General features: G+C 37.9%; 2 protein-coding genes across 4 annotated transcripts in view; one reads left to right on the top strand and one right to left on the bottom strand.

Moving 5' to 3' along the window:
- The window catches only part of SULF2 (sulfatase 2), a 108,222-nt gene extending 98,043 nt beyond the window's left edge, over window positions 1-10,179 (top strand). The window contains 7 exon segments of the mRNA XM_032219086.1: window positions 3,389-3,448; window positions 4,819-4,988; window positions 5,078-5,220; window positions 6,583-6,706; window positions 7,375-7,405; window positions 7,687-7,743; window positions 9,182-10,179. Coding sequence (XP_032074977.1) covers window positions 3,389-3,448; window positions 4,819-4,988; window positions 5,078-5,220; window positions 6,583-6,706; window positions 7,375-7,405; window positions 7,687-7,743; window positions 9,182-9,212 — 616 coding nt within the window. The 3' untranslated portion in view covers window positions 9,213-10,179.
- Window positions 10,180-13,115: 2,936 nt separating this feature from the next.
- Window positions 13,116-22,844, bottom strand: part of NCOA3 (nuclear receptor coactivator 3) — a 94,878-nt gene continuing 85,149 nt past the window's right edge. For all 3 annotated transcript variants that reach the window (XM_032217920.1, XM_032217922.1, XM_032217923.1), the window contains 6 exons: window positions 21,512-21,811; window positions 21,166-21,270; window positions 19,722-19,947; window positions 18,707-18,881; window positions 17,706-17,847; window positions 13,116-16,784 (listed from right to left, as the gene is read on the bottom strand). In XM_032217920.1, coding sequence (XP_032073811.1) covers window positions 16,773-16,784; window positions 17,706-17,847; window positions 18,707-18,881; window positions 19,722-19,947; window positions 21,166-21,270; window positions 21,512-21,811 — 960 coding nt within the window. In that variant the 3' untranslated portion in view covers window positions 13,116-16,772. The remainder of the gene's footprint in view (window positions 16,785-17,705; window positions 17,848-18,706; window positions 18,882-19,721; window positions 19,948-21,165; window positions 21,271-21,511; window positions 21,812-22,844) is intronic.

The raw sequence follows: 22,844 nt of genomic DNA, 5'->3' as shown, positions 1-22,844 counted from the left end.
GAGATCGTTCCATAGGGTCGGAGCTGCCACCGAGAAGGCTCTCCTCCGCGTGGTTGCCAGTCGACACTGACCGGCTGATGGAACTCGGAGGAGGCCTAATCTATGGGATCTGATTGGTCGAGAGGAGGTAATTGACAGTAGGCGGTCTCTCAAGTACCCAGATCCACTACCATGAAGGGCTTTGTAGGTGACAAGTAGCACCTTGAAGCGTACCCGGAGATCGACAGGTAGCCAGTGCAGCTCGCGGAGGATAGGTGTTATGTGGGTGAAACGAGGTGCACCCACGATCGCTCGCGCGGCCGCATTCTGAACTAGCTGAAGTCGCCGGATACTCTTCAAGGGCAGCCCCATGTAGAGCACATTGCAGTACTCCAGCCTAGAGGTCACAAGGGCCCGAGTGTCTGTTGTGAGAGCCTCCCGGTTCAGGTAGGGGCGCAACTGGCGTACCAGGCGAACCTGGGTAAATGCCCCCCTGGTCACAGCTGACAAATGGTGTTCAAAAGTCAGCTGTGGGTCCAGGAGGACTCCCAAGTTGCGGACCCTGTCTGAGGGGCGTAGTATTTGACCCCCCAGCCTGAGAGATGGAACACTTGGTAAATTAGTGGGAGGGAAGCACAACAGCCACTCGGTCTTATCTGGATTGAGCACAAGCTTGTTAACCCTCATCCAGTCTCTAACAGCCTCAAGGCCCTGGCTCATCACGTCCACCGCTTCATTGAGTTGGCACGGGCGGACAGATACAACTGAGTATCGTCCGCATACTGGTGGTGAAATTAAAGATCTTCAACCTCTTTGGAATAAATAGGCCCCTGGGATTTATACCTAGTGCTTTTTAAATTATCTTGGAACTGAAATTCAATGTTGGAAGAGCTGGAAATACCGACTACTGATATGTATTACATATCTTTCAGTCACTCTGATGCCTCCCTGGTTACTTAGATTTTCCACTGGGGAAAAAACTCTGAATGGGGATTCTTATGATCACATCCTTTGGTAACTCAGTGATGTAAAACCAGGGAACTAACTGGTTGCCTGCTGTAGAGACTATAGTACTAGGAAAACATGATATGCAAACACTTATCCTGTGCTTAAGTAAATAAATACAAGAACACCACCCATGAGAATTTATTCCAAATTCTCCACTCCTTTGAAAGAAATTTTAAAAGCCAATTCCCTGCTGTCAAGCTGAATTCAAACTGGCATTTTGCAGCCCTTGTCTGTTTCTAATTAGGGTAAGTAGAAAGCAAATGTTTAGCACAGAGTTGGCCAAAATCCCCTTCAATCAAGATGCTCTTGTGGCCACGGCTTTCCAGTCATTGTCTAAACTCAGGAACTGCAGTATTCACCTCTGAAGTGGGGAAGTCACTTCAAATCTCAGTTGGGTGCTGGGCTGTATTGCTCAGTGGTCCCTTGAAGAAGCTTGTGGGACCTGTTGCCTTCTTCTGCTTAAAACCTTCTATACTCAGATTTGGTTTTTTTTCCTGCCACTGTGAAACTACTAAATAAGCAGGAAAAGGTGCAGTTTTTTAAAGAGTGAATAGGTTCACACCAAATCTGAAAATAATTTCCAAGCTCCACAGCTTCCTGTTCCATGCATGGAAAAAGCTGGACAAAAGAAGCATAAAATATGTGATATTTGTCCTTCCACTGCCAGAGACTCTAGAAAAATAAACTATAGTGATAAGTTTTCAAGCGGAAAGCATGAGACGTAGCTTCTGCTCTCAAAGTATTTCTCTTATCAGGGACGTTTGCTTAGTGACTTCTGGAATTATGTTCCCTCTTTCACCACACTTAGCATCCTGGGCTGCTCTTTCAATTCATGGTAGGAGCTTCTCTTGACAGTGAGAAAAGAAAGAATATCAATCTATGTTTTAGGCCCAATTAGTGCTACTATTTATTCCGAAGTCATCTAGCAAGCATGGCATCAAACCCACCTCCTGGTTTTCAATAAATGTTTGGTCCAATTATTTCCAACCATTGTATCCCCACACTCAGGCTTTGTATCTGCCTTCTTTCCAACTCCACATACTGCATTTCAGTGCTTGTAAGTTTTAGTGAGACCCTGATATTTGTAACAGTCTCTAGCAATAGCAATAGCAGTAGACTTATATACCGCTTCATAGGCCTTTCAGGCCTCTCTAAGCGGTTTACAGAGAGTCAGCATATTGCCCCCAACAATCTGGGTCCTCATTTTACCCACCTCGGAAGGATGGAAGGCTGAGTCAACCCTGAGCCGGTGAGATTTGAACCGCTGAACTGCTGATCTAGCAGTAGCCTGCAGTGCTGCATTTAACCACTGCGCCACCTTGGCTCTACCTCTAATAAAGGTCATAGTAGGAAATACAGCATGATCTGGACCAGGGGTGGGTTGCTACTGTGCCGATTCAGTGCAAAAACGTTTTGCTCCGCACACATGTGCATTTACAGCAAAAAGTTCTGTGCATGCGCAGAACATTACAAAAGGGGGAAAAAATACATTTCTGCAATAGAGATTGTTCTGCGCATACACAGAACCAAAAATCAAAATGGCACCGCTGACAATAGAACCAGTTCAGGCGTGTGAATGGCCGAGTTACTACCACTCGGCCGAACCGGGCCGAACCCACCTCTGATCTGGACAGTGAAGCCCTTCCATTTGACCATGTTGAGATTCAACCTGCCAGCCAGAGCATGAAAGCAACATATCATCCAGCTTCTCTTTCATGTCAATGTCCTTGTCATATTTTTTTACTTTAAAACCAATAAATCCCTATATAAAAAGTATTCCTTCAAAGTAGAAAAATAGAATCTAGTTAGCTTGCTTGCCTACCTCCTCCTCTTCCTCTTCTTTCAATGACACAGTTACAGGGAACTCTTTTTTTAAAAAAAATATACATCAATATCAATACATTAATTGTGGCTTCTGGGTATAATTCCTTTTGATACAAACAACAACAATAATAATAATAAAAACATTACATTAATCAAACTTATATAATCCTAGTATTGATATACATATTTGTTTCAGTAATTCAATATTTCAATGTTCCATTCTAATGCCAATGATATTATTAAGCGTACATAGTGATACCATCTTTCAACCTCTAGTCTTTCCAAGGAACTCTTAAACTGCAATATAGAGATTCTCTTTCTTTTAGAGTTTGTTGTGTATTTTCTCTTTATTGCATGGAAACAAAGCCAAGTAACTTCCAGCAAAATAAAACAAAGGTTTTGAACCGATCATGTCTCCAATTATAGGTCTGTGTTTTATATTATTATCATCATTTTCTCAGTTTTATAAGCTGCTCCTAACTTTGGAGTGGAGGAGCACAAGTATAAAAATATAGCAGAAAATAAAATAAAGAATGGTATTTTAGATAATTGTAGAACTGGAAAATTTGTTTTTCAGCTTCCAATCAAAACACAAAGGCAAACTGAGGCACAAAGGATCCGATCTCCATCCTTTCAAGTAAGTGCAGCAGAGTCACCTTAAACGGACAACACTTGTGAAGTAGTTCCAGTAGTATTTCTGTCTTGCTAATCAAGAAGTCTGAGAAAATTATGAATGTAATCTGCTAAGGTTACTTGGGATCCTGATAGAGAACCGTGCTCCTTTGGCCACACACATACTGAGGCTTTCAGACTAACCAGTTGACTTCTTTCATCTACAAAATCAGATTTTAAGAAGACAGCATTGTGCTGAATGAGGTAATATAATTTTGAACTGAACCACTTAAGCATTCAGAAAAAGTGCCTTATCTTTATATCTGTCTGCAATGCAGAAATAAAAAAAAAAACTGTATGATTGTGTTACCGAGCATAGCATAGAGAGGAACATGGAGGCTAAGCTTTAATAATGTCTGTGGAGATTCTCAAGATTCTTCAGTTGTTCGCAAGGCAACTGAACTTTGTTTTTTCTTGAAGATATTTCACTTCTCATCCAAGAAGCTTCTTCAGTTCTGAATTTTAAATACTTAATGTTTCAAAAGTGTTGGATTCCTCATATAGGACGTCTTCAAGACAAGCAGGGAGTAAACAGCCACTTGTCATATATGTTTTCATGGAGAATTCTGCAGGGACTTGGACTTTATATGACTCACTCTATTACACAGAGACTTAAAAAAAAGATTTGAGAAGTATTTTTAAGGAAATATATCCAGACTAACGTAGCAATGCATAATCTATCTCAGACTGGGGATGAGTGTTGTTGATGCATGCTGTTTGTTTGAAAATTTCTCTTCATGGCGATACATTTATTAGTTCAGTAGAGTTCTACCTCATGGGTTTTGGATTATTGACTGGGAAGCTCTTTTACACACATATAAGCATAATAATGGCCAGATGACCAAAAGGACCAACAAACTTAGTCCTGATAAAGAGGAGTAAATAAAGTTAAGAGCCCAGTTTGGTGTACAATTAAGGCATCTGACTAGAAACCAGGAGATTGTGAGTTCTAGGCCCACCTTAAGCACAAAGCCAGCAGGTGGCCATGGGCCAGTCTCTGTCTCTCAGCCCTAAGAAGCAGGCAGTGACAAATCACTTCCCAAAAATACCCTGCCAAGAAAACTGCAGGGAATAGTCCAGGCACTTACTAGAATTCAAAACTCACTCGATACCCTCCAAAAAAAGAAGATGAAGTTAGTGTCCCAAAATTAACTTTGCGGTTGTTTAAAAACTGAATGAGATGGGAGATGATTCCCTTCTCAGATTGTCCTTGAAAATGTTTCGCTTCTCATCCAAGATAGGCTATTTCGACTGCCAGGCTTCTGGGTCTATAAAGCAGCTGGTTTTATCTCTGAGGCAATTTGTGAGTTATGAATTCTTGATCTTTGTGTTCAGGAAAACCTTTCAGGAGAAGGATAAGCTATGGCTCCTCCGAGAACAGAGACGAAAGAAGAAACTCAGGAAGCTGCTCAAAAGAATAAAGAATAATGACACGTGTAGCATGCCAGGCCTGACATGCTTCACACATGACAACCAGCACTGGCAGACTGCCCCCTTGTGGACATGTAAGATATATCTCCATGCATGTAAAGCATTTAAAATTATTTAGGAAGTACTTTACAACTGTTGTCAAATGTTAACATTTTATTTGTAGTGGGTCCTTTCTGTGCCTGTACCAGTGCAAACAACAACACATATTGGTGTATGAGGACAATCAATGAGACACACAACTTTCTGTTCTGTGAATTTGCTACTGGCTTCCTTGAGTACTTTGACCTGAACACCGACCCTTACCAGGTAATTAAAAAGAAACCCAAAGGTTCAAAGTTTGCATAGGATCAACTTTTCATGACCCATACAAAAAAAAACAACCACCTGAGTCTGCCCTGGATTTACCAGTTTTCATGACAATAATATCAATTGGCATACTACATTTTGCAGTGGATCAGATATAATCCACCAGTGTTGGCTGCAGGAAACCTTTTCATATATATCAACCTTTCTGTATCTCATGCTTTCTTGATGTCTTCAGATTGCAGGTCCCACAATTTATTCTCCATGTTAAACTTGTAGTTAGTTTTCATTGATGTTTGTGAGATGACAGACTGCCTATAAAATGGCCAACACCTTCTTTTGCCATCCCTTTGAGGCCTCTTCCTAGCCAGCCCGGCAACGGTTGGCTATAAAAGCTGAGTGGAGAGGTTGTCCAGCAGTAGAATTCACAAGGGTAATAGTTGGAGGAGCAGTAGGATGTAAGAAAGAATGGAGTAGAAGGCAGTATTAGCCTTTGAGCCCATACTGGTCCCTAGCATGTGATTTGACTAGGGACCAGGTTTGTCATGTTGGCTCTCTTGTTTTGGAGCTACTAACTTGAGTACACATAAAAAGGTCCTGTGGCAATGTTATAAATTAAAGCTTATAATATTAGTATCCTCATGAGGTGAGGATGAAGTTCAGTTCTACAGTTGCCTTCATCACTACTTCCTTTTTCTCCACCAAAACCTCATCTCTGCAGAAAAAGAAAATGGCAGTAGAAGTCTAAGATTGTAATCTACATCTGAGCATTACAAATGCAAGTGCCTTTATCCAATTTCAGGGAGGATCACCCCACCCCCACTTCCCAGCATATTGACAGGGGCCCACCTTTCCCTCTCCCACCACCTCTTCTAACCAGGAAAAAGCAGAAGCGAACATGATTTCTCTAGGGTGTTTTTAGAACATAGGGCAACCTCACCAGATGTTCCATATCATTCATAGGGAACTGTTTCATTCTGTCATGCAGACTTCTTCTAATCGTTTTCTATCAGGCTTCTATCCCAGGTGGAAGTTGGGGGTGGGTGGGTGAATGTTACAACTCATATGCTCCGTAACAGGCTGGTCTGAACTGCATTTATTTAAAATGGGTCTCTTTTATGAAAAAAGCATATTGATTGGCTAGATAGGGAGATTCCCTGTAAACTTTTCACATCAATTCATTTGTCTTTTTTTTTTTCCTGTGCACAAAATGATGGCATGTTTTCCGGAGCTGAATGCTAGTCTTCCCCTTTATTATTCCTGCAACTCATTTAAAAAAAATTAAAATACACTGAAAAAAAGCAATGCAATCTCTTCTCTGCTCATTAAAACCTGCTATAATTTAAAATTTGTGTCTATGTGCAGCTAATTAATGCAGTAAACACACTGCATAGAGATGTTCTCAACCAACTGCATGTGCAGCTCATGGAACTGAGAAGTTGCAAAGGTCATAAACAATGCAACCCAAGGACCCGAAACATGGAACTTGGTAAGTTCAGTTTTTATTTCACTTTGGTAAGAGGAGTATGCTTAAATAATTTGAATGATACTATTTTAAGTCACTTGTAATATACCTTTAAGTAGTTTAAACAGGAAATCTAAATCAGGGATAGGTTTTAATCACATACTTAAACTTCATATAAATGTTACGGGAAGTGTCTTTGTTAATTCTAATTAAGAAAGGTGTGATATGAATCTATAAATAAATTGTAGAATTTATCATAGGTCTTACACTGGTAAGATAAATAAGAATACAGACATTGGGAACTTTGTTTCAAGTGATAAAATATTAGTTATTAACTATATGTAGCTTTGTGGATAGCAGTATAAAAAGTGAAGAGAATAGCTTAACTCAATGACTTTATTTAAATTCAGTATTCCATCACATTGCCTCTGTATCAAACTGCAATAGGGGCATAATAAATGTGAACCAGCTTTGACGTTATTATGGGAATGTAAATTGAATGTGTAGATTCTTAATTCGGCATTGAGCTGCCTTATTCTATATGCAGCTGCTGTGGTTTTGTTGTCTCAAACTTTGGAAAGTGCCACTGTCTTTAAAACACACTTTTGATAGCCTATTTTACTTTTACAATATGCTTTTTTTGTCTGTGCTTCCATAACCTCTTGTTAATTAGTATTATTTTCTTCATTTAGGTCTTAAAGATGGAAGCTATGAACAATACAGGTACTACAAATAATACGTTTCCCTACCTGCAGAAGTAAATCTACACTAAATACTGAAATAATTCATAGGCAGTTAGAATTAGGTTTTGGAAAGGAGAGCAAAATATTGGATTTCTTTTGGTGCTTTAATGTTAGAAATGTTCAATATTTTATTGCCTACCAAACATGATTTTTAAATTTTATTTCTTTTCCTTTTTTTACTTTCTTTTCTTTTTTCTTTCTTTCTTTTCTTTGATAAGGTGTGTGACTAATTTTTCTGTTCTATTGTGTCTCAAAAATTAGGCAGTTTCAACGTCGAAAATGGCCAGAAATGAAAAAATCTTCATCTTCCAAGTCCCTGTAAGTTGGAGTTTATTCGTATAAATCATTAGTTTTTGTTTCTTGTTCTTTTATTTTTATTTCTTTCTTGCACATAGTACATATTTACAACTTCATATATCCTATTTTTAGTCCATCTTCACAGATAGAAGGTTGACAGAATGATGGACCTCATCTAATATTTGGAGTCTCTAGCAAAAGTCTAGAGATTAGGGTTCAATACTAATATGATGGAACCTTTGAAGTTGAATTACTGTATCATGGAGGTCCAATATTTAGAAGAGGATCTTTTTTTTCCTGAATTCTCTGCCTGTTAATCAGAGTGGAATGCTGCCTTAGGCTGCCTATATAGAAGTAGTTCTGACAATCATTCATTTAGTGACCTTTAAAGTTATAGTGACACAGAAAAAAATTACTTTCCCACACTCTCTAGATCAAAATTTAGATGCTTAACAAATGGCATGTATTTATGACAGTTGCATGTTCCAGGATCATATGATCACCATTTGTAACATTCCCAGCCGACTCCCTAAAAGCAAAGTCCATGGGGGAAGATAAGATTTGCTCAACGATCACATGAGTCACTTAACCATAGTGATTCGCTTAACAGTTATGAGTAATTTTAGGTCATAAAATTGGGCAAAACTCACTTAAGAGCTTCCTTGCTTAGGAACAGAAATTTGGGACTCATGGTCATAAGTCAAGAACTTACCTGTGTAGAGCACATTAGGCAAATGTATCAGCTGCCTTCTGGCTGTGCTAATCTAAAGCAAAAGCTGGAGCTCAAACTTGAGTCCAATCTTAAATATCAGATTACAGCTACAGGTAGTCCCTAGTTAATAATGGTAATTGGCATTGGAATTTCCATTACCTTACTATGCATTGGTAAAGCAGAATATTATTGAGCACACATTTTAGCAACAGCAATTCTAGCAGACCCTGGTTACTGTAGTTAAGTAAATCATTCCAGATCATTAAATGAGAACCTCATGCAACTGTGATCTTCTTTCCTTTCCTTTCCTTCCTTTCTTCCTTTTCCTACCTCCCTCAAAAATTATTGCTCTATGATATACTGACATACATACAATACATACAATGTCAGCACATTGCCCCCAACAATCTAGGTCCTCATTTTACCAACCTCTGTAGGATGAAAAGCTTGAATCAACCTTGAATCGCTCAGGATCGAACTCCTTGTTGTGGGCAGTTAGCCTGCAATACCTAATTTTAACCACTGCGCCACCACAGGTCTTAATATATATGTCAAATTTCTTCTAAAAATTCAGTTGCCAAGTAAGGGAGATGACGATCTTTAGTTTTACAGAAGGTTCCACATGTAGCCCCTCTGTGGTCCACATTTTTTTCCTCGTGTGACCTTGACAAAATTAAACTTGTTTCATAGTCCCATCAGTTACAATGACAATGAACTAATGATATGTCTTTTATTTCTATTTCACAGAGGGCAGCTTTGGGAAGGCTGGGAGGGGTAATTTCCTACAACTGCTAGACCTCAGTGAGGACATAAACTGGCCGGAACTTGAATTCTTGTACAGACTTAATAAAGTATGTATGATTTCAGACTGAATCATAATCTTAGCCTGGAAGACTGAATGAACTTTGATGCTAAGGTAAATAGGATATTTGCATTTTTATGCAGTCCAAAATGATGCAGTTATCTTCTGGAGACTACTGTTGTCAAGAACCTGTATTCTACTAGTTTAACTCGCATTTGCTTTGGATTATACCTCACTTGCTTCACAAGCTATTTTATTTCAGTCAATCATCTTCATCCAAGAGGACAGCAGAGAAAAATTGCAACCCTTAGAATCCAGAAAGGCAAAAGCACAGATCAAATTTCTGCAGAAGACAATTTTATATTTTCTTTAAATTAAAGCATTGGAAAGACAAATGAAGATAATAACACTTTTTTCCCATTTTGGCTTGGACAAATTAAACTTTGAAGCACTGGTTAAAAAAAAAATCTGTTAAGGGATTCTAGGATCTGAGAAGGATATTACTGAAAAGCAGCACCAATTCAGCACTGTAATATTGTCACTTGTTTGTGTACTACAAAATGCAATTTAGTTCACAGTTTTCACATCTTCCTTGAGGTTAAGAGAAGAAACAGAAAATAAACCCTCACTTGGAGAAAACCACCTTTCCAGCATTGTATTGTAAATAACGGAAGTGTTCCATTTCAAAAGAAATCCAATCCAGAAGATTTTTGTTACTGAAATATTGGCATGCCCCAATATCATTTCTGAAAATGTCACTTCACTGCATAATTAAACTTTAGAATTGATCACTTTTTTAAAAAAAGAAACCACTGCAAAATGAAAAGCAGTTGATGTATGTCTTGAATTTTAACAAAGTTGGATTTGTATTAAGTCTTTGTGGTTATATTGTATGTTAAAAAAACCAAAATTATTACTATAAAAAAGCACTTGTTTACTTTTATACTTGGAGCTTTTTTTAAAAGATAATTCTGTGATCACTATATAAGCAATTTAATTCTAGTTTGTTGCCAAAATATGAATTTATATAGCCTGTATATTAGAAAAAATACATTTCTGAAAATTTACAAACACAACTTGTTGGGTGGGAGAGAATGGGAAAGAACTTTTCCCAGTAAGACCTGACTTCTAAAAAATTGAACTGTTTACAAATTCAGTCTCAAAGAAAATTCTCTTATTCCATTACTTGAACACATCAAACTTCAATTTCCTTCATTGTTTTTCTACTACACATTTTGCCTTCCACCACAGAGAAATTTTGTATTTTATTTATATAATCATAGTGTTTGCCTACCAACTATTCATTGAAGTTATAGTGGTACTGGAAAAAATTGTGGCCTATTTATAACCAGTACAACCTTCTGAGGCAACATCCCTCAATCACATGGTCACCATTACAGTCAGTATATATTGTGGCTGACCTGTGAGAGGTCTCCCCCCCCCCCCCCCCCATTTCAGAGAGATTGACTGGCAAGAAAGGGATTGCAAGAAAGCTGCACATTGAAAGCATGTAGGGAGATCCGGACTAGGAGTCTCGGATGTGCTATGCATCATATGAATTCCCTCTTAACAACCATTTTGCTTAGCAAAGTTCCTAGCTCCACTTAGAGAGATTAAGCAAGGATGTTTTTGTAACACACACATACACACACATATACACCTCTCAACACAATTCGAGAATGGTTTACAACTATGAAAAAATACATAATAAAGAGTATTGAAGCAACCCTAACCCTTGTTTTCTCCGGGGCTTCTGGGAAGCACTTCTTCATGAGGTGCCATTCAGTAGCCAGCTGCTCCAGAGAAAAATCGCTCTACTAGCCCTGATTTCCTAGCAAGGAGAAAAACTCTTAGCATGCTTTCTCAGGCTGAACATAATGGTGTAGAAATCTGGAATCATGAAGTTGGCATGGCTCTCATCCATAAAGAGCTTTATAGGTACTAGTAAATAAGACCTAGAAGTCAGCCAGCATGGTAATAGTTATATAATTTTTCTTTACCAGTGAGCAAAGCAAGGGATGGCATTCTGCTCCAGTTCCCAAGTTGTCTTGCAGAGTAAATTCATGTTGTGAATTGTAACAATGCAACTGGGAGATAACAGGGGCACAAGTAATTATAGTTAGCACATCCTATCCAGAGAAGAGTACAACTGGCAAATTAATGGAAGACAAAGAAGGCTCTTCTGCCTCAACTGGTACCTGTTGCTCCAGGAGGACCCCTCATATGGTACATGCTCTCCTTCAGGGGGCAGCTACTCTGTGCATAGCTAAGCATGGAATTGTCCTGGTACCAGAAGGCCTTTGCAGAAACAAGAACTCCTCTTAGCAGGATTCATTCTGAGCCTCTTCTGGGCTGGTCAGTTTCTCAAAAGTCAAAATTTCTATAACGCCTTTAAAGCCATGAGTGGAGATATAGAGTTGGGCCTCATTAGCATAGTACCGGTGCCTCACCCAAACCTGACGGATTATCTTTCCCAGAGATACTAATTTGTAATATCAGAGCTTTCACTCAAGGCACATTGAGGAAACTCAATGTGCCAAGCTTTTAAAAACCCAAAATAGAAATAGTGAAGGACTTGAACTTTTCTCTCCCACCAACAATTAGAACTACCCATTTAAGGAGCAAAATCTCTGTAACACGTTGTCCCCAATCCCGAACCCTTGTAAGCAGCTCAAATGGACATCATAATTTAATAGCAGACTGCTATGTGATCCAGTAAGAAAAAGTGAGATGCCATAGCCTCCAAATCTCAAAAATACAGCTTCCATCTCATTCTCAAATCTGAACCCAGAATAGAAGATATTCGTTACCCAGAAACCCTTTTAGCTGCAATCCTACCACTTTCTCTACTTATTTTCTCAAAAAAGAGAATTTGGTGGTAGGCGTATAGTCAACTGTGATGGTTAGATCAAGTGATGGCTATTTCAAGACAGATGACATAGCAAATCTTACTACCGTATTTTTCAGAATATAAGACACACCCTTTTCCCTCAAGAGGCTGAAAATCTGTGCGCATCTTATACACTGAATACAGCATTTTTTTGCCTCCCAAAACCCCACCCCCTTCACCAAAATGTCCTTGTATAGCCTTTAGGAGGCTTTCAGAGTCCTCCTGGGGGCTGGGGAGGGAAAATATGAGCAAAAAATGGGCCATTTTTTGCTCAATTTTGCTCCCCACCCCACTCCCCAGGAGTCCTCGCTAAGCCTCCTAAAGGCCCTTTTTTTTAAAAAAAGGTCCCGTTTTCACGGAAAATGGGCCATTTTTGGAAGGTCTGCAGAGTGCAAGAACTTTTTTTTAATTTGCCTCTTCAAAATCTTGGTATGTCTTACACTCTGGTGCGTCTTATTCCGAAAAATACAGTAAGTTGAAAGCTTCAGTACAAGATTTAATCTACTTCCCACCTTATCCTAGATAAAACCTTTGTAGGAATGTATTTGTTCGATTTACATCCATTATTTACATAGAAATATGTGAAAGATACTGTAAATATCACAATTTACACTGAGGTTTACCATGCGGCCTACAATCTAAGTTTAAATCATTTTGACTCAGTTTTATTTTTACAGATCACATTGTGGAATAATTATGTGTAGTGTATGTATGGAAGTATTCTATGGAAGCATCATGTTGAAACTTTCACGTAGTATCAAATATGTAACAGGCAATTATGCCACCAAATACTATCAACTAATTATATTCAGGCTTTTTATGAATGAAAAATGTTTCCTTTATGCATTATACCCATCTCTGTATGTCACCTGATTTTGGAAGTTTAACTTACCTTAGTCATTTTGCCAGGACAGAATCTAATTCAGGAGTAAAAATGTAAGTGAAAGTATATAGTTTTTACAATTTGAGATTTAATCATGCCACCAAAGTTCAGTTTCAAATAGAAACCTTTATTTGCATTATTATCCACATTCAAACAAAACAAATGAAAACAATATAAACAAGACCACATCCCAAATTAAACCCTTTGTTTAAAATGCCAGCGCCCACAGGCTTTGTGTGATGTAAAGATCAATTGTACGAGTCATTTTAAGTGTAAACTAATTCCATAATTAATTTTAAATACTGTATGCCTTTCTCCTGAGGTAACAAATATTGCTCTCATTTGAAGGCTTTCAACATTGCTGCCACAGGGCAGTCTGCTACTAAATTATCTGTTAGTTTGTGCAACATTCAAATGGTTTCATCTGAAAAAGGCTTTATTAAAGTAAAAGCATAAAGAAAAAAGTTGAGACAGAAAGTAGCTAAATTGGTTAACCAAACAAAGAATGAACAGGAAAAAAAAATGTCTGCACCCTGGGAAACAAATTGGATGGGAAGAGAACGGGCTTATTACAAAGACAATTGTAAAAGACATCAGTACCTTCTAATCTTTTTGCGGTAATAAATCATCCAAATGCTGTACAATCAGCACTACAACTACTAAGTAAATTGCCGCAGGATGCTTTTTAAAGGGGAATATTTGTAGCTCACAGTTGAAATGATGAATCCTTGGTGCGCTCTGGCCTTGGTCGTTTTCTTGCAGACATTTCATTACCCTACCTAGGTAACACCATCAGTGCTAGTGATAACTACATTTCTTAGCAACCAGCTCACATTTATGACTGACTGCAATATCCCCTGTTCATGTAACCACAGTATGCAACTTTTTTGCCAGTTTCCAGCAATCTGCTGGTTTCTGACTTGTTCTTATGATTGTGTGATTCACTTTGCAATCGCACAATTCAGATTGATAACTATGATTTGCTTAACTATTGTTATAAAATCAGGTCCAATCCACTTGGGTGTATCTTGTGACCATCATGACTTGACCAAAATTCCAGCCCCAATTGCGGCTGAAAGTTGATACTTTGAATTAACAGTACTTAAGACTGCTGTTCACAGTAGCAATTCAAAATGACGTTTTTGAAATGTATGACTGTTTTTCTTCTTAATAAAATTAGATTTGAAACTGCTGGAATCAAAGAAGAATCAGTGAACAACAAATACTATCAGATTTTAGTAATACTCAGGAATATTCATATTCAGGAAGAACTAATTTGAAAATATAATAATAATGAAACCAGAATTGAAATAGGAGGAAACAGAAACGTTGTCAGATGAGAGACCAAACTTTACAAAGCAACTAAACTCATAGCTGTTACCAAAATCCTCAAGCCTTATAAAAGTTGAAATTTTACCAACTGTTCCAACTTCATAGGAAGAGTTCTCATATTATTCAGAATGTTTCCCATGATATCAAACCACTCCCCCTCAAACCTGAAACTAGTGTGGGTTTCATAAAGTTTTGCATACATCTGCTTTTTAGCTTTTACCTTGAAGTTGCATTTTGCACTTAAAATGGCTTATAAAAAGCTTTTTTTTAAACTGTAATAAGATCCACAACACGACAAGCCTCAAAAGGCACCTTGAATGCCCAGAAGTTGTGATATGAATGTGTGCACTATATTTCCTCAATTATTGACTATTAAGGTTTTAATATGTGATGATATATGGAATTTCATCTAAATTACGCTTTAAATAATTACTCAAAGCTATTACAATTTAAACATTAAATATAATTCATTAATTTACAGATTAACTGATACTTCAGAAAAAGTAAAGGGGTCAGGAAGCTTCTGGTCATTTTCAGGGAAAATATGCGCAACAGAACACACAGAACTCTGGATCAAAACTCAAATATTTAAATGACAACTTTAAGAAAATGAAATACAATCACTGGGTGAATTATATAAAAAAGGCACTAAGTTCAGTGTGTGCTCAAAATAACAGCAGCCAAGTAGAGGAAGCAAAGTAATTGTATCTTTCAGAATAAAATTGCAAAGCTTCTGCAAAAATTAAAATAAATTTCCAATACAAATCAAATACTGTAATGAAAATCACCAGTTTACATATTCAGGAAAAATTAATTTGAAAATGTAATAGGAATAATGAAACTACACACTACACTGCTTCAGACATTTTAATCTACCTTTTGAAATAGTTCATTCTGAATCACTACAGTTACTTTCCTGGAAAAAAGGCAATACACAGACTTTCATTTATTTGCCATAAATGGAAAGAAAAACAATGGCATTTCTAGCCTTAAATTGTAGATAATGATATGAAGGGTAATGCATAAAAATAAATTTATTTGTTGCCCATATTGCAATAAGGTGTAATATAATTAATTGCCATTCATAAAAGATTCTGGGTAAGTTACACAAGAGATTTGGCCTCCAGATGACAGAAGACATTCAATACACACAAAAACATGTTCTGAGTAACACTGAATTTCTTTAAAAGTTAGCCAAGTGACCTGGAGCAGAGGCTCTTTTGTTGAAAAAGCAGATTATATTAAAAATTCAACAAACTGTTAACAGCTAAAATGAGCCTTTTTGTCATCAAATTGCTCTCTATTAAAAAAAAGTAACAAAGTGCACACTTAAGGTATAGAGAAAAATTTAAGACCACTAAAATATGCCCAAAGTATCTTAAAAAGCCAGTACATAATTTTCTAAATAAATTGTCAGAAACCAAGAGACAACAAGGGCTACAATTACCCAGCTCCAAAACCATTTAAATAATAATAATTAAAAAAATCCTATTTGGACGACTAACTAAATTGAGTTTACAGAAATTATCTTTTGTTAAATAGCTTCACAAACTCTGCAAAAATGAGTTAGTGACCTACAAAAGTCATATATTTATCGTACAACATCTTCAGATATTTACAAAACATATTCACAAAGAGTTTTGTTTCCAACACCAATGTCTTTTTTGAGTTTTGTGTGAAGTTCAGGAACTGTGATTATTGCTTCTTATTACCATGATTAGAAACACAGTATGTAACAGCAATTTAGAATGATCTTAACAAGGGGAGAGGTCCATCCAATCATTCTTAACCATATTGCATTTTCATATACCATTTTATAAAGTGCATACACCTGCACATCAGGGTGGAGATCTCTGTCATAATTATACATACCTCCATGAAACCTTTTGGCATCGAAAGCATGATTTGGATTCTATAATGGGTATGAGCTGAAATAAGTACATCCAAATTCCAACATATGGAAGCAACCTTAACAGCAGCATGACGGTTGAGGGCTTTGTTTCATGATTACATCAAGGCCAAAAACTACATTTTGTCAGAGGCTCTTGCTGTGTAATTCAAGATTATTACTAAGATTTCTCCAGGCACTTTGGTCTGCCTGTGGTTATGGGCTTTGAATAGCTACCATAAACAGATTTAGTCTACAAACTATCTGCCCTTTACACCTATTCAAATGTTGTTGCCATGTTCGAATTGTAGACTGCCAAAGTAATATTTGACCCTTTTATAACATTATACCGTGACCTTTTGATTCTATCGATCACATCCAAACTTCATAACTTATAAAGTCACTTAGGAGATCTTCATGGAAAGGGAGTGGGTTTCTTTCCCCATAAGGCTACATGTTTGACATGACACTCGTGCACTTTTCTGTAATACAGTTCATCAACATCTATGGCATCAGCCTCTTAGGGGATCCTGGCAGGATATGTCAGCAGTATTTCTGCAGAAAAGGACAATAGAAAAATATAAGAGAAACAAACAATAGAATATAGTGAAGGTAATATTGAAATTCTAGAGATTAAATATATAAACTTAAATTAACTGGCAATTAGTGCTTTGAACACTACAGAATGAATTTTGGTAGAAAGATGTCAAATACATTTGAACTCTTACATCCCTAAGAACAGGATCCCAGAGTTATGACCCTGGAATGGTGATGGATAGTTATTTTCCCATTACACATTCTTCGAGCCGAGGTGGCGCAGTGGGTAGAGTGCAGTACTGCAGGCCACTTCAGCTGACTGCTATCTGCAGTTCGGCGGTTCAAATCTCACCGGCTCAAGGTTGACTCAGCCTTCCATCCTTCCGAGGTGTGTGAAATGAGGACCCAGATTGTGTGGGGGCGATATGCTGACTCTGTAAACCGCTTAGAGAGGGCTGAAAGCCCTATGAAGCGGTATATAAGTCTAACTGCTATTGCTATTGCTATTGCTATTGCTATTGCTATTGCTATTGCTATCTTGCAGAAAACTAATGTGAGAAAAAAAGGAAATATACAAGAAAAAGACCAAGCACACCAAGTATATCTAATTTATGAATTGGACCTGAAAATATTGAGAATATCTACTTTAAAAGTAGTCCCAAAGGTACTTTTTCCAAGAGGCAACAGGACTTTCTTGGCTTTTTTCCTTTGAAAATGTTTTGCTTCTTATCCAAGAAGCTCTTCAGTTCTGAACTAAAGAAGCTTCTTGGATGAGAAGCAAAATGTTTTTAAAGGAGGAAAAACCAATGTAAATTCAGTTGCCTTTTTCAAAAAGCACCTTTGGGATAACCATGAGAATCTCCACAGATTTCTACCTTAAAGTAGTAGTTAAAGGAGCTGATCGCAGTTGGTGATCTGTAGAAATTGAATGCCACTTACCTGATCAGGACCCATGGCCATTCCTGACATGGGCATAGTATTGATATTCATTTGGGCCATGTGGCTTCCACTACTGTTCATATGCATCATATTGTAATTTGCAGGATTCCCTGGGTGGCTGAACTGCTGCTGTGGAAAAGAACTATGGAACAAAAGAATACAAAAAAAAGAAAAAATTATTGAATATACAGTAATTGCAATTTCACAAGACATAATAGGAGATGGTAGCAATACCATCAATAGCAAAGTGGCTTTCAAAATAGACGTCATTCAAGGTGAGCAAGTATAACATGATGCATAGCAAAGGTCTCTGATTAATTTTAGTTTCTATTTTTTTCTCATACTTCTTAAGATATCTAAGGTCAGCAATATTAAAATTCTACATCTTTAAAATCAATAACTCTTAACTTTATCTGAACACAACACTTTACCTATTAAATATAAATGGGAATAATCTCATTTATATCTAACAGAGTAACATGTTCAGGTTAAGACCTAGATTTTTTTTAAAAAATGGGCATACATTGGCATTAAAAATATCAAAAATCAAAAGTATCAAACCCAACTGCCTTCTGCAGTTTGTACAGTAATTAATCACTGGTGGGATCAGTACAATGAAACAAATTGACTATTTGAACAGCAAAGATCACAGAAGTTCTTAATTTGACCTGTAATCTGAACTTTTCTCTCACAAGCAATTCTCTCCTTTGCCATAGCACTTGTTATATTAAATAGACCACATGGTCTATATAGCTTCTCTACCATGCAGAATGCAGTATATCCAAGGAAATGAGTGGATTGTGTTTTTCAGAAAGTTCCCAATTCTTTAAACTATTTGCAGTTTTAAGGATCTACTGGCAGTTGATACATCAAGCTGCAGTTAAGCTAAAATCTGAAGCAAAAGTAGAAAAAGAGACAAGCGAAAGGCTTCGTCGCATTATTTTCCCTGTTATTGAAACCCTGCATTGGTCATTCTGAAAATGCCATGATTTTTCTCTCACCTCCTGCTGGCAATGTTTCCTGAAGGCCATCCCTTCATCTCTGGAGTTGGATACATTGGGGAAGCCTGGGGATGTGGCAATATTGAAGTTTGCGAGGGTCCGACTCTTTGAGCCATCATGGCATTAGGAGGACTTGATACCCTGCTAAAGGCAGGATCAGGTTGCTGGCTCATTCCTTGAAGAAAACATAAAGTAACAGTTTGATCATTTTTTTTCCTAATTCAATAAACATTTGTTTAAGAAAGGAATGCTTTATGATGTCTTTATTAACATTGATCTCTGGTAATAATTCAGCATATAGTTCACAAGATGACCCCTAGAAAGGATTTCCTATATTTGCCTTGAGTTTCACTCATTTTTAACAAATCTTTTACCATATAAAACTAGCTACTGAACTGCAGACATTGTTCTCCTACTGGTATGTATGTATGTTTGCTAATTGTGCTATTGCTAAGTCAGGGCTGTATTGAATCCACAATGTATTATTCCTTTAGTAAGTAAAAAGATTTGCAACAACGTGAAAGTTTTGCCCTTTACTTCTATCAGAACTTACAGAAAATGGTTTTCAAAATTTCTCTTCATCTGATTGCTAGAAGTCAAAAATGACTTGATAGTACATAATCAATCAATCAATGTGATCAGTCTGACTAATTGGAACTCATTCTGAAAAAATAAAATTGCTGGAAAGCAAAGCAACACATTTAAAATATACATGTATGCTCTTGAACCAGAATAGAAACATTTTGAGCAATTAAGAAATAAATGAGCAGCAACTGAAATCAGAGCCCTGCAATCAACATAATTGCAAAGTGAATTAAATACAACGATAAATGCCATCTAATCTTAAGCCTCTCTCTGACAATTCTATTTTAGATCATTTGAAAATTACCAATCACCTTCCTGCTTATATTTATTTATATTAAGCTTTCGTCCTTAAGATCACAGGTCCTTCATTTATGCCAACAATTTATGTCCAGAGGAAAGAGGAAGAAAGCGGAATCAGTGAAATGAGTACCATAATTTGAAGTGTACGGAAATTGTTGGGGTGGGACAGGAGCCATCAGAGAGCCTGTAACAGCACCATCAATGTTTCCTGAGGCTGTCACATTTGGGGGAGGACTGAAGGCTTGAGATTGTTGCTGTTGCTGCTGCATCATCATGGCCATTCTTTGCTGTCTGAGATGATGGCTTATTAACTCCCTGTTGCGTTGTGCCATCATCTGAGCATTAAGGAAGCCTTGCTGTTAACAGCAAAAAAAGAAGACAGGGAATAAGCCATAAAAATACTTAAATGTGTCATCATAATACTTATTTCATAACTTAAAACTCTGACGGAAGATGTATGTCAACAGTGTCAAACTCAATTTCGTTGATGGGCACATCAGGGTTGTGTTTGACCCCGGGGAGGGGGGGGAGGGGGCATGGCCAGCTCAACTTCACTCGTGTCAGGGGTGCCTGTGGCCAGAGTGCTCTGCCAGCGAAAACAGGCTCCCAAGCTCTGTTTTAGCTGCGACGGTCTCCTGAAACCCTTTGCCAGAGAAAATGGAATGTGATGACCTCCCAAGCTCCGTTTTGACTGGCAGAGGCACCGTGGGCCAGTCCTTCGCTGTTTCCAGGGCGACTCTGCAGGCCAGTTCTAAGTGCCCATTGGGGCAGATCTGGCCCCAGGGCCTTCAGTTTGATACTTCTGATGTACATCAATTCTACAGTGAAAACAGATATCATGATCTAGTATACAATATTTCCAACTCATTGTCTCTTTGCTCTATTTATGTAGCCAAAATCACACAATCCATGCAGAAGAGAGCAGTATTAGGCTAGCCCAACCTCTGGAGATAATAATCTGAAATAACAGATGATCATCTGGAAAATCCAAGGCTGGAGCCTTGACTGACAAGTCCAACCATCTTGGAGTAGTGTCCCACTTCCGTGTTGTTATAAACCAGGGGTGTCAAACTTGATTTATTTGAGAGCTGCATCAAGGTTGTGTTTGACCTGGGGGGGGGGGGAGGCTGGCTCCTGTAGTGGCCCAAGCACTCCTGAACTCCGTTTTCACCTGTGACAGCCATCTGCAACCTTTGCCAGCAAAACAGAGCTCAGGCACACAGCTGTCTTGAGCTCCATTTTCACTGGCAGAGGCAATGAGGGCTGGTCCTTCACTGGTTCCAGGGTGAACACTTCCCCAGGCCTTGAATTTGACACCCCTGTTATAAACAAAAAACTAAAAACTAAACATGCCCATGCAACCACTAGGATTTAGGATCAACCTAAAGAACATTCAACTTTTTTATTTAAAGCATCAACAGCTGATAGAGTAAAAGTACCACTGTCCAAATACAGATTATGAGAATGTGATTACATGGAGAGGAACAAAAATGTAAGTAAAGCAGGATTGGGAGCCCCTTGTACAGTTTTATTTCTAACACATGTTGACCAAGACAATGGCCTTAATGACTCACTTGTGATCCCATCTGGGGAGGTAGAACAGGTCTCATCATTGATGCACCACCAGGATTGGTATTTTCCATTTTTATATCAAGTGTTTGACGAGTCTGATTCAAAAACTTAAGAAAAAGGAAGCAATATATTGTAAAAGAACTGTATAAAAATGTATCACGTGTGTAGTCCTCAAACTATTTTGTTCAGCAATCAAAATACGCAAGGAATACACCAGACAAACTATCAAGCAGATTAGTATAGCAATGAAGATTGAATCATTACTACGCGTATTAAACATTCCAATAGGAGAAAAAAAAAACAAATGTTGTATTTTGGCACAATCCTGCTTTTTCAGAACATATTTACCTGCTGTCCTTGAAGCCTCTGCTGGAGTTGCATACGCAGCTGCTTTGGTGCATTGGTTCGCGGTCTCATAACGTTTGCTCTTGGATGCATGGCTTGCATTGGAAAATTGTTCTGCTGGTTCATCTGATTCATCATTGAGTTAAAGGCTGCCTGTTGGCCCTGAATGCTGCCACTAAAACCACCGGGCATTCCCGCTCCTGGACCATGGTAGGGTTGTCCATATATTGGAGGCTTCTGGTCAATCATGACTGCAGAATCTTGGCCATGAAATGCTTCATGTTTGGATTCCAAAGCTTGTCCCTTCAAAAGAATAGGGAACTTAGTTCACTCTCTGCAATAATGTATTACATATATTAATAGACACATGGTGAATGATTTTATTCTGTGTGTTTGGGAGGGAGGGAGAGAGAGAGAGGGAAAGAGATAGATAGATAGATAGATAGATAGATAGATAGATAGATAGATAGATAGATAGATAGATAGATAGATAGATAGATAGATAGATGATAGAGAATATACCTGGAGATGATGGCTAATGGAGGAATGGCATAACTTGCCATCTCTTCTGACACTTCTATGAAAATTATTAGGTACTATAATCTTCTAACATAATCTAGAAATCTCATTCCTTAGCTCAACTGACTCTTTTCCATTCAAAATTTAGATCACTAATTAGTAAAATGGTATAGAATCACATTTGCTAATATAGAAAAAGTATGTGCATACCTAATTACAATTACATACAATAAACAATGGAACATTGGAGCAAATACTAGGAACAAAATAATTTTAGATGAAAGAATTAGTCTTAAATTATTAAATGGAGAGTTTTTCTCACTATGATTTCTCCAGGTTTTAATTGTGACACTATAGTATCTTATGCAGTATTTTGTATCATTTGTTATCAATAGCTTAATTAACCTTCTCCTTTTAATGTATACTTTGAAAAAAATTCCCACTGAGCAACAATAAACAGAAATTTAGCTCCTCAGTTTGGGGAGAAGGTGAGGTGTAACAGGTGTATAAAATCTAAAATCAATTCTCATAGAAGAATCTGTAATGGGGTTGGGTTGCTGCTGGCATTACTTCTGGTTCACTTCATGCGTGCTTTACTGCGCGCATGCAAAGTTGCCTGTAAAGAGTTCTGTGCACACATAGAACATTAAAAAAGGACAAAAAAACATGCCGGCAACAGCAACCTGGGAACCGGTTTGGAGGCGTGGCCAGCCTGGGTCGCTGCCGGTTCTGCGGCCCAGGCCAACATTCCACTACTGGTTCACCCGAACTGGTGCAAACCGGTAGCAACCCACCTCTGACCTGAAGGTATCTATAA

This window comes from Thamnophis elegans, chromosome 5, assembly GCF_009769535.1.
Source record: "Thamnophis elegans isolate rThaEle1 chromosome 5, rThaEle1.pri, whole genome shotgun sequence".
In the NCBI taxonomy this organism is placed as follows: domain Eukaryota; kingdom Metazoa; phylum Chordata; class Lepidosauria; order Squamata; family Colubridae; genus Thamnophis; species Thamnophis elegans.
The sequence above is the reverse complement of the archived record's forward strand: the minus strand, read 5'-3'. Positions and strand labels throughout refer to the sequence as shown.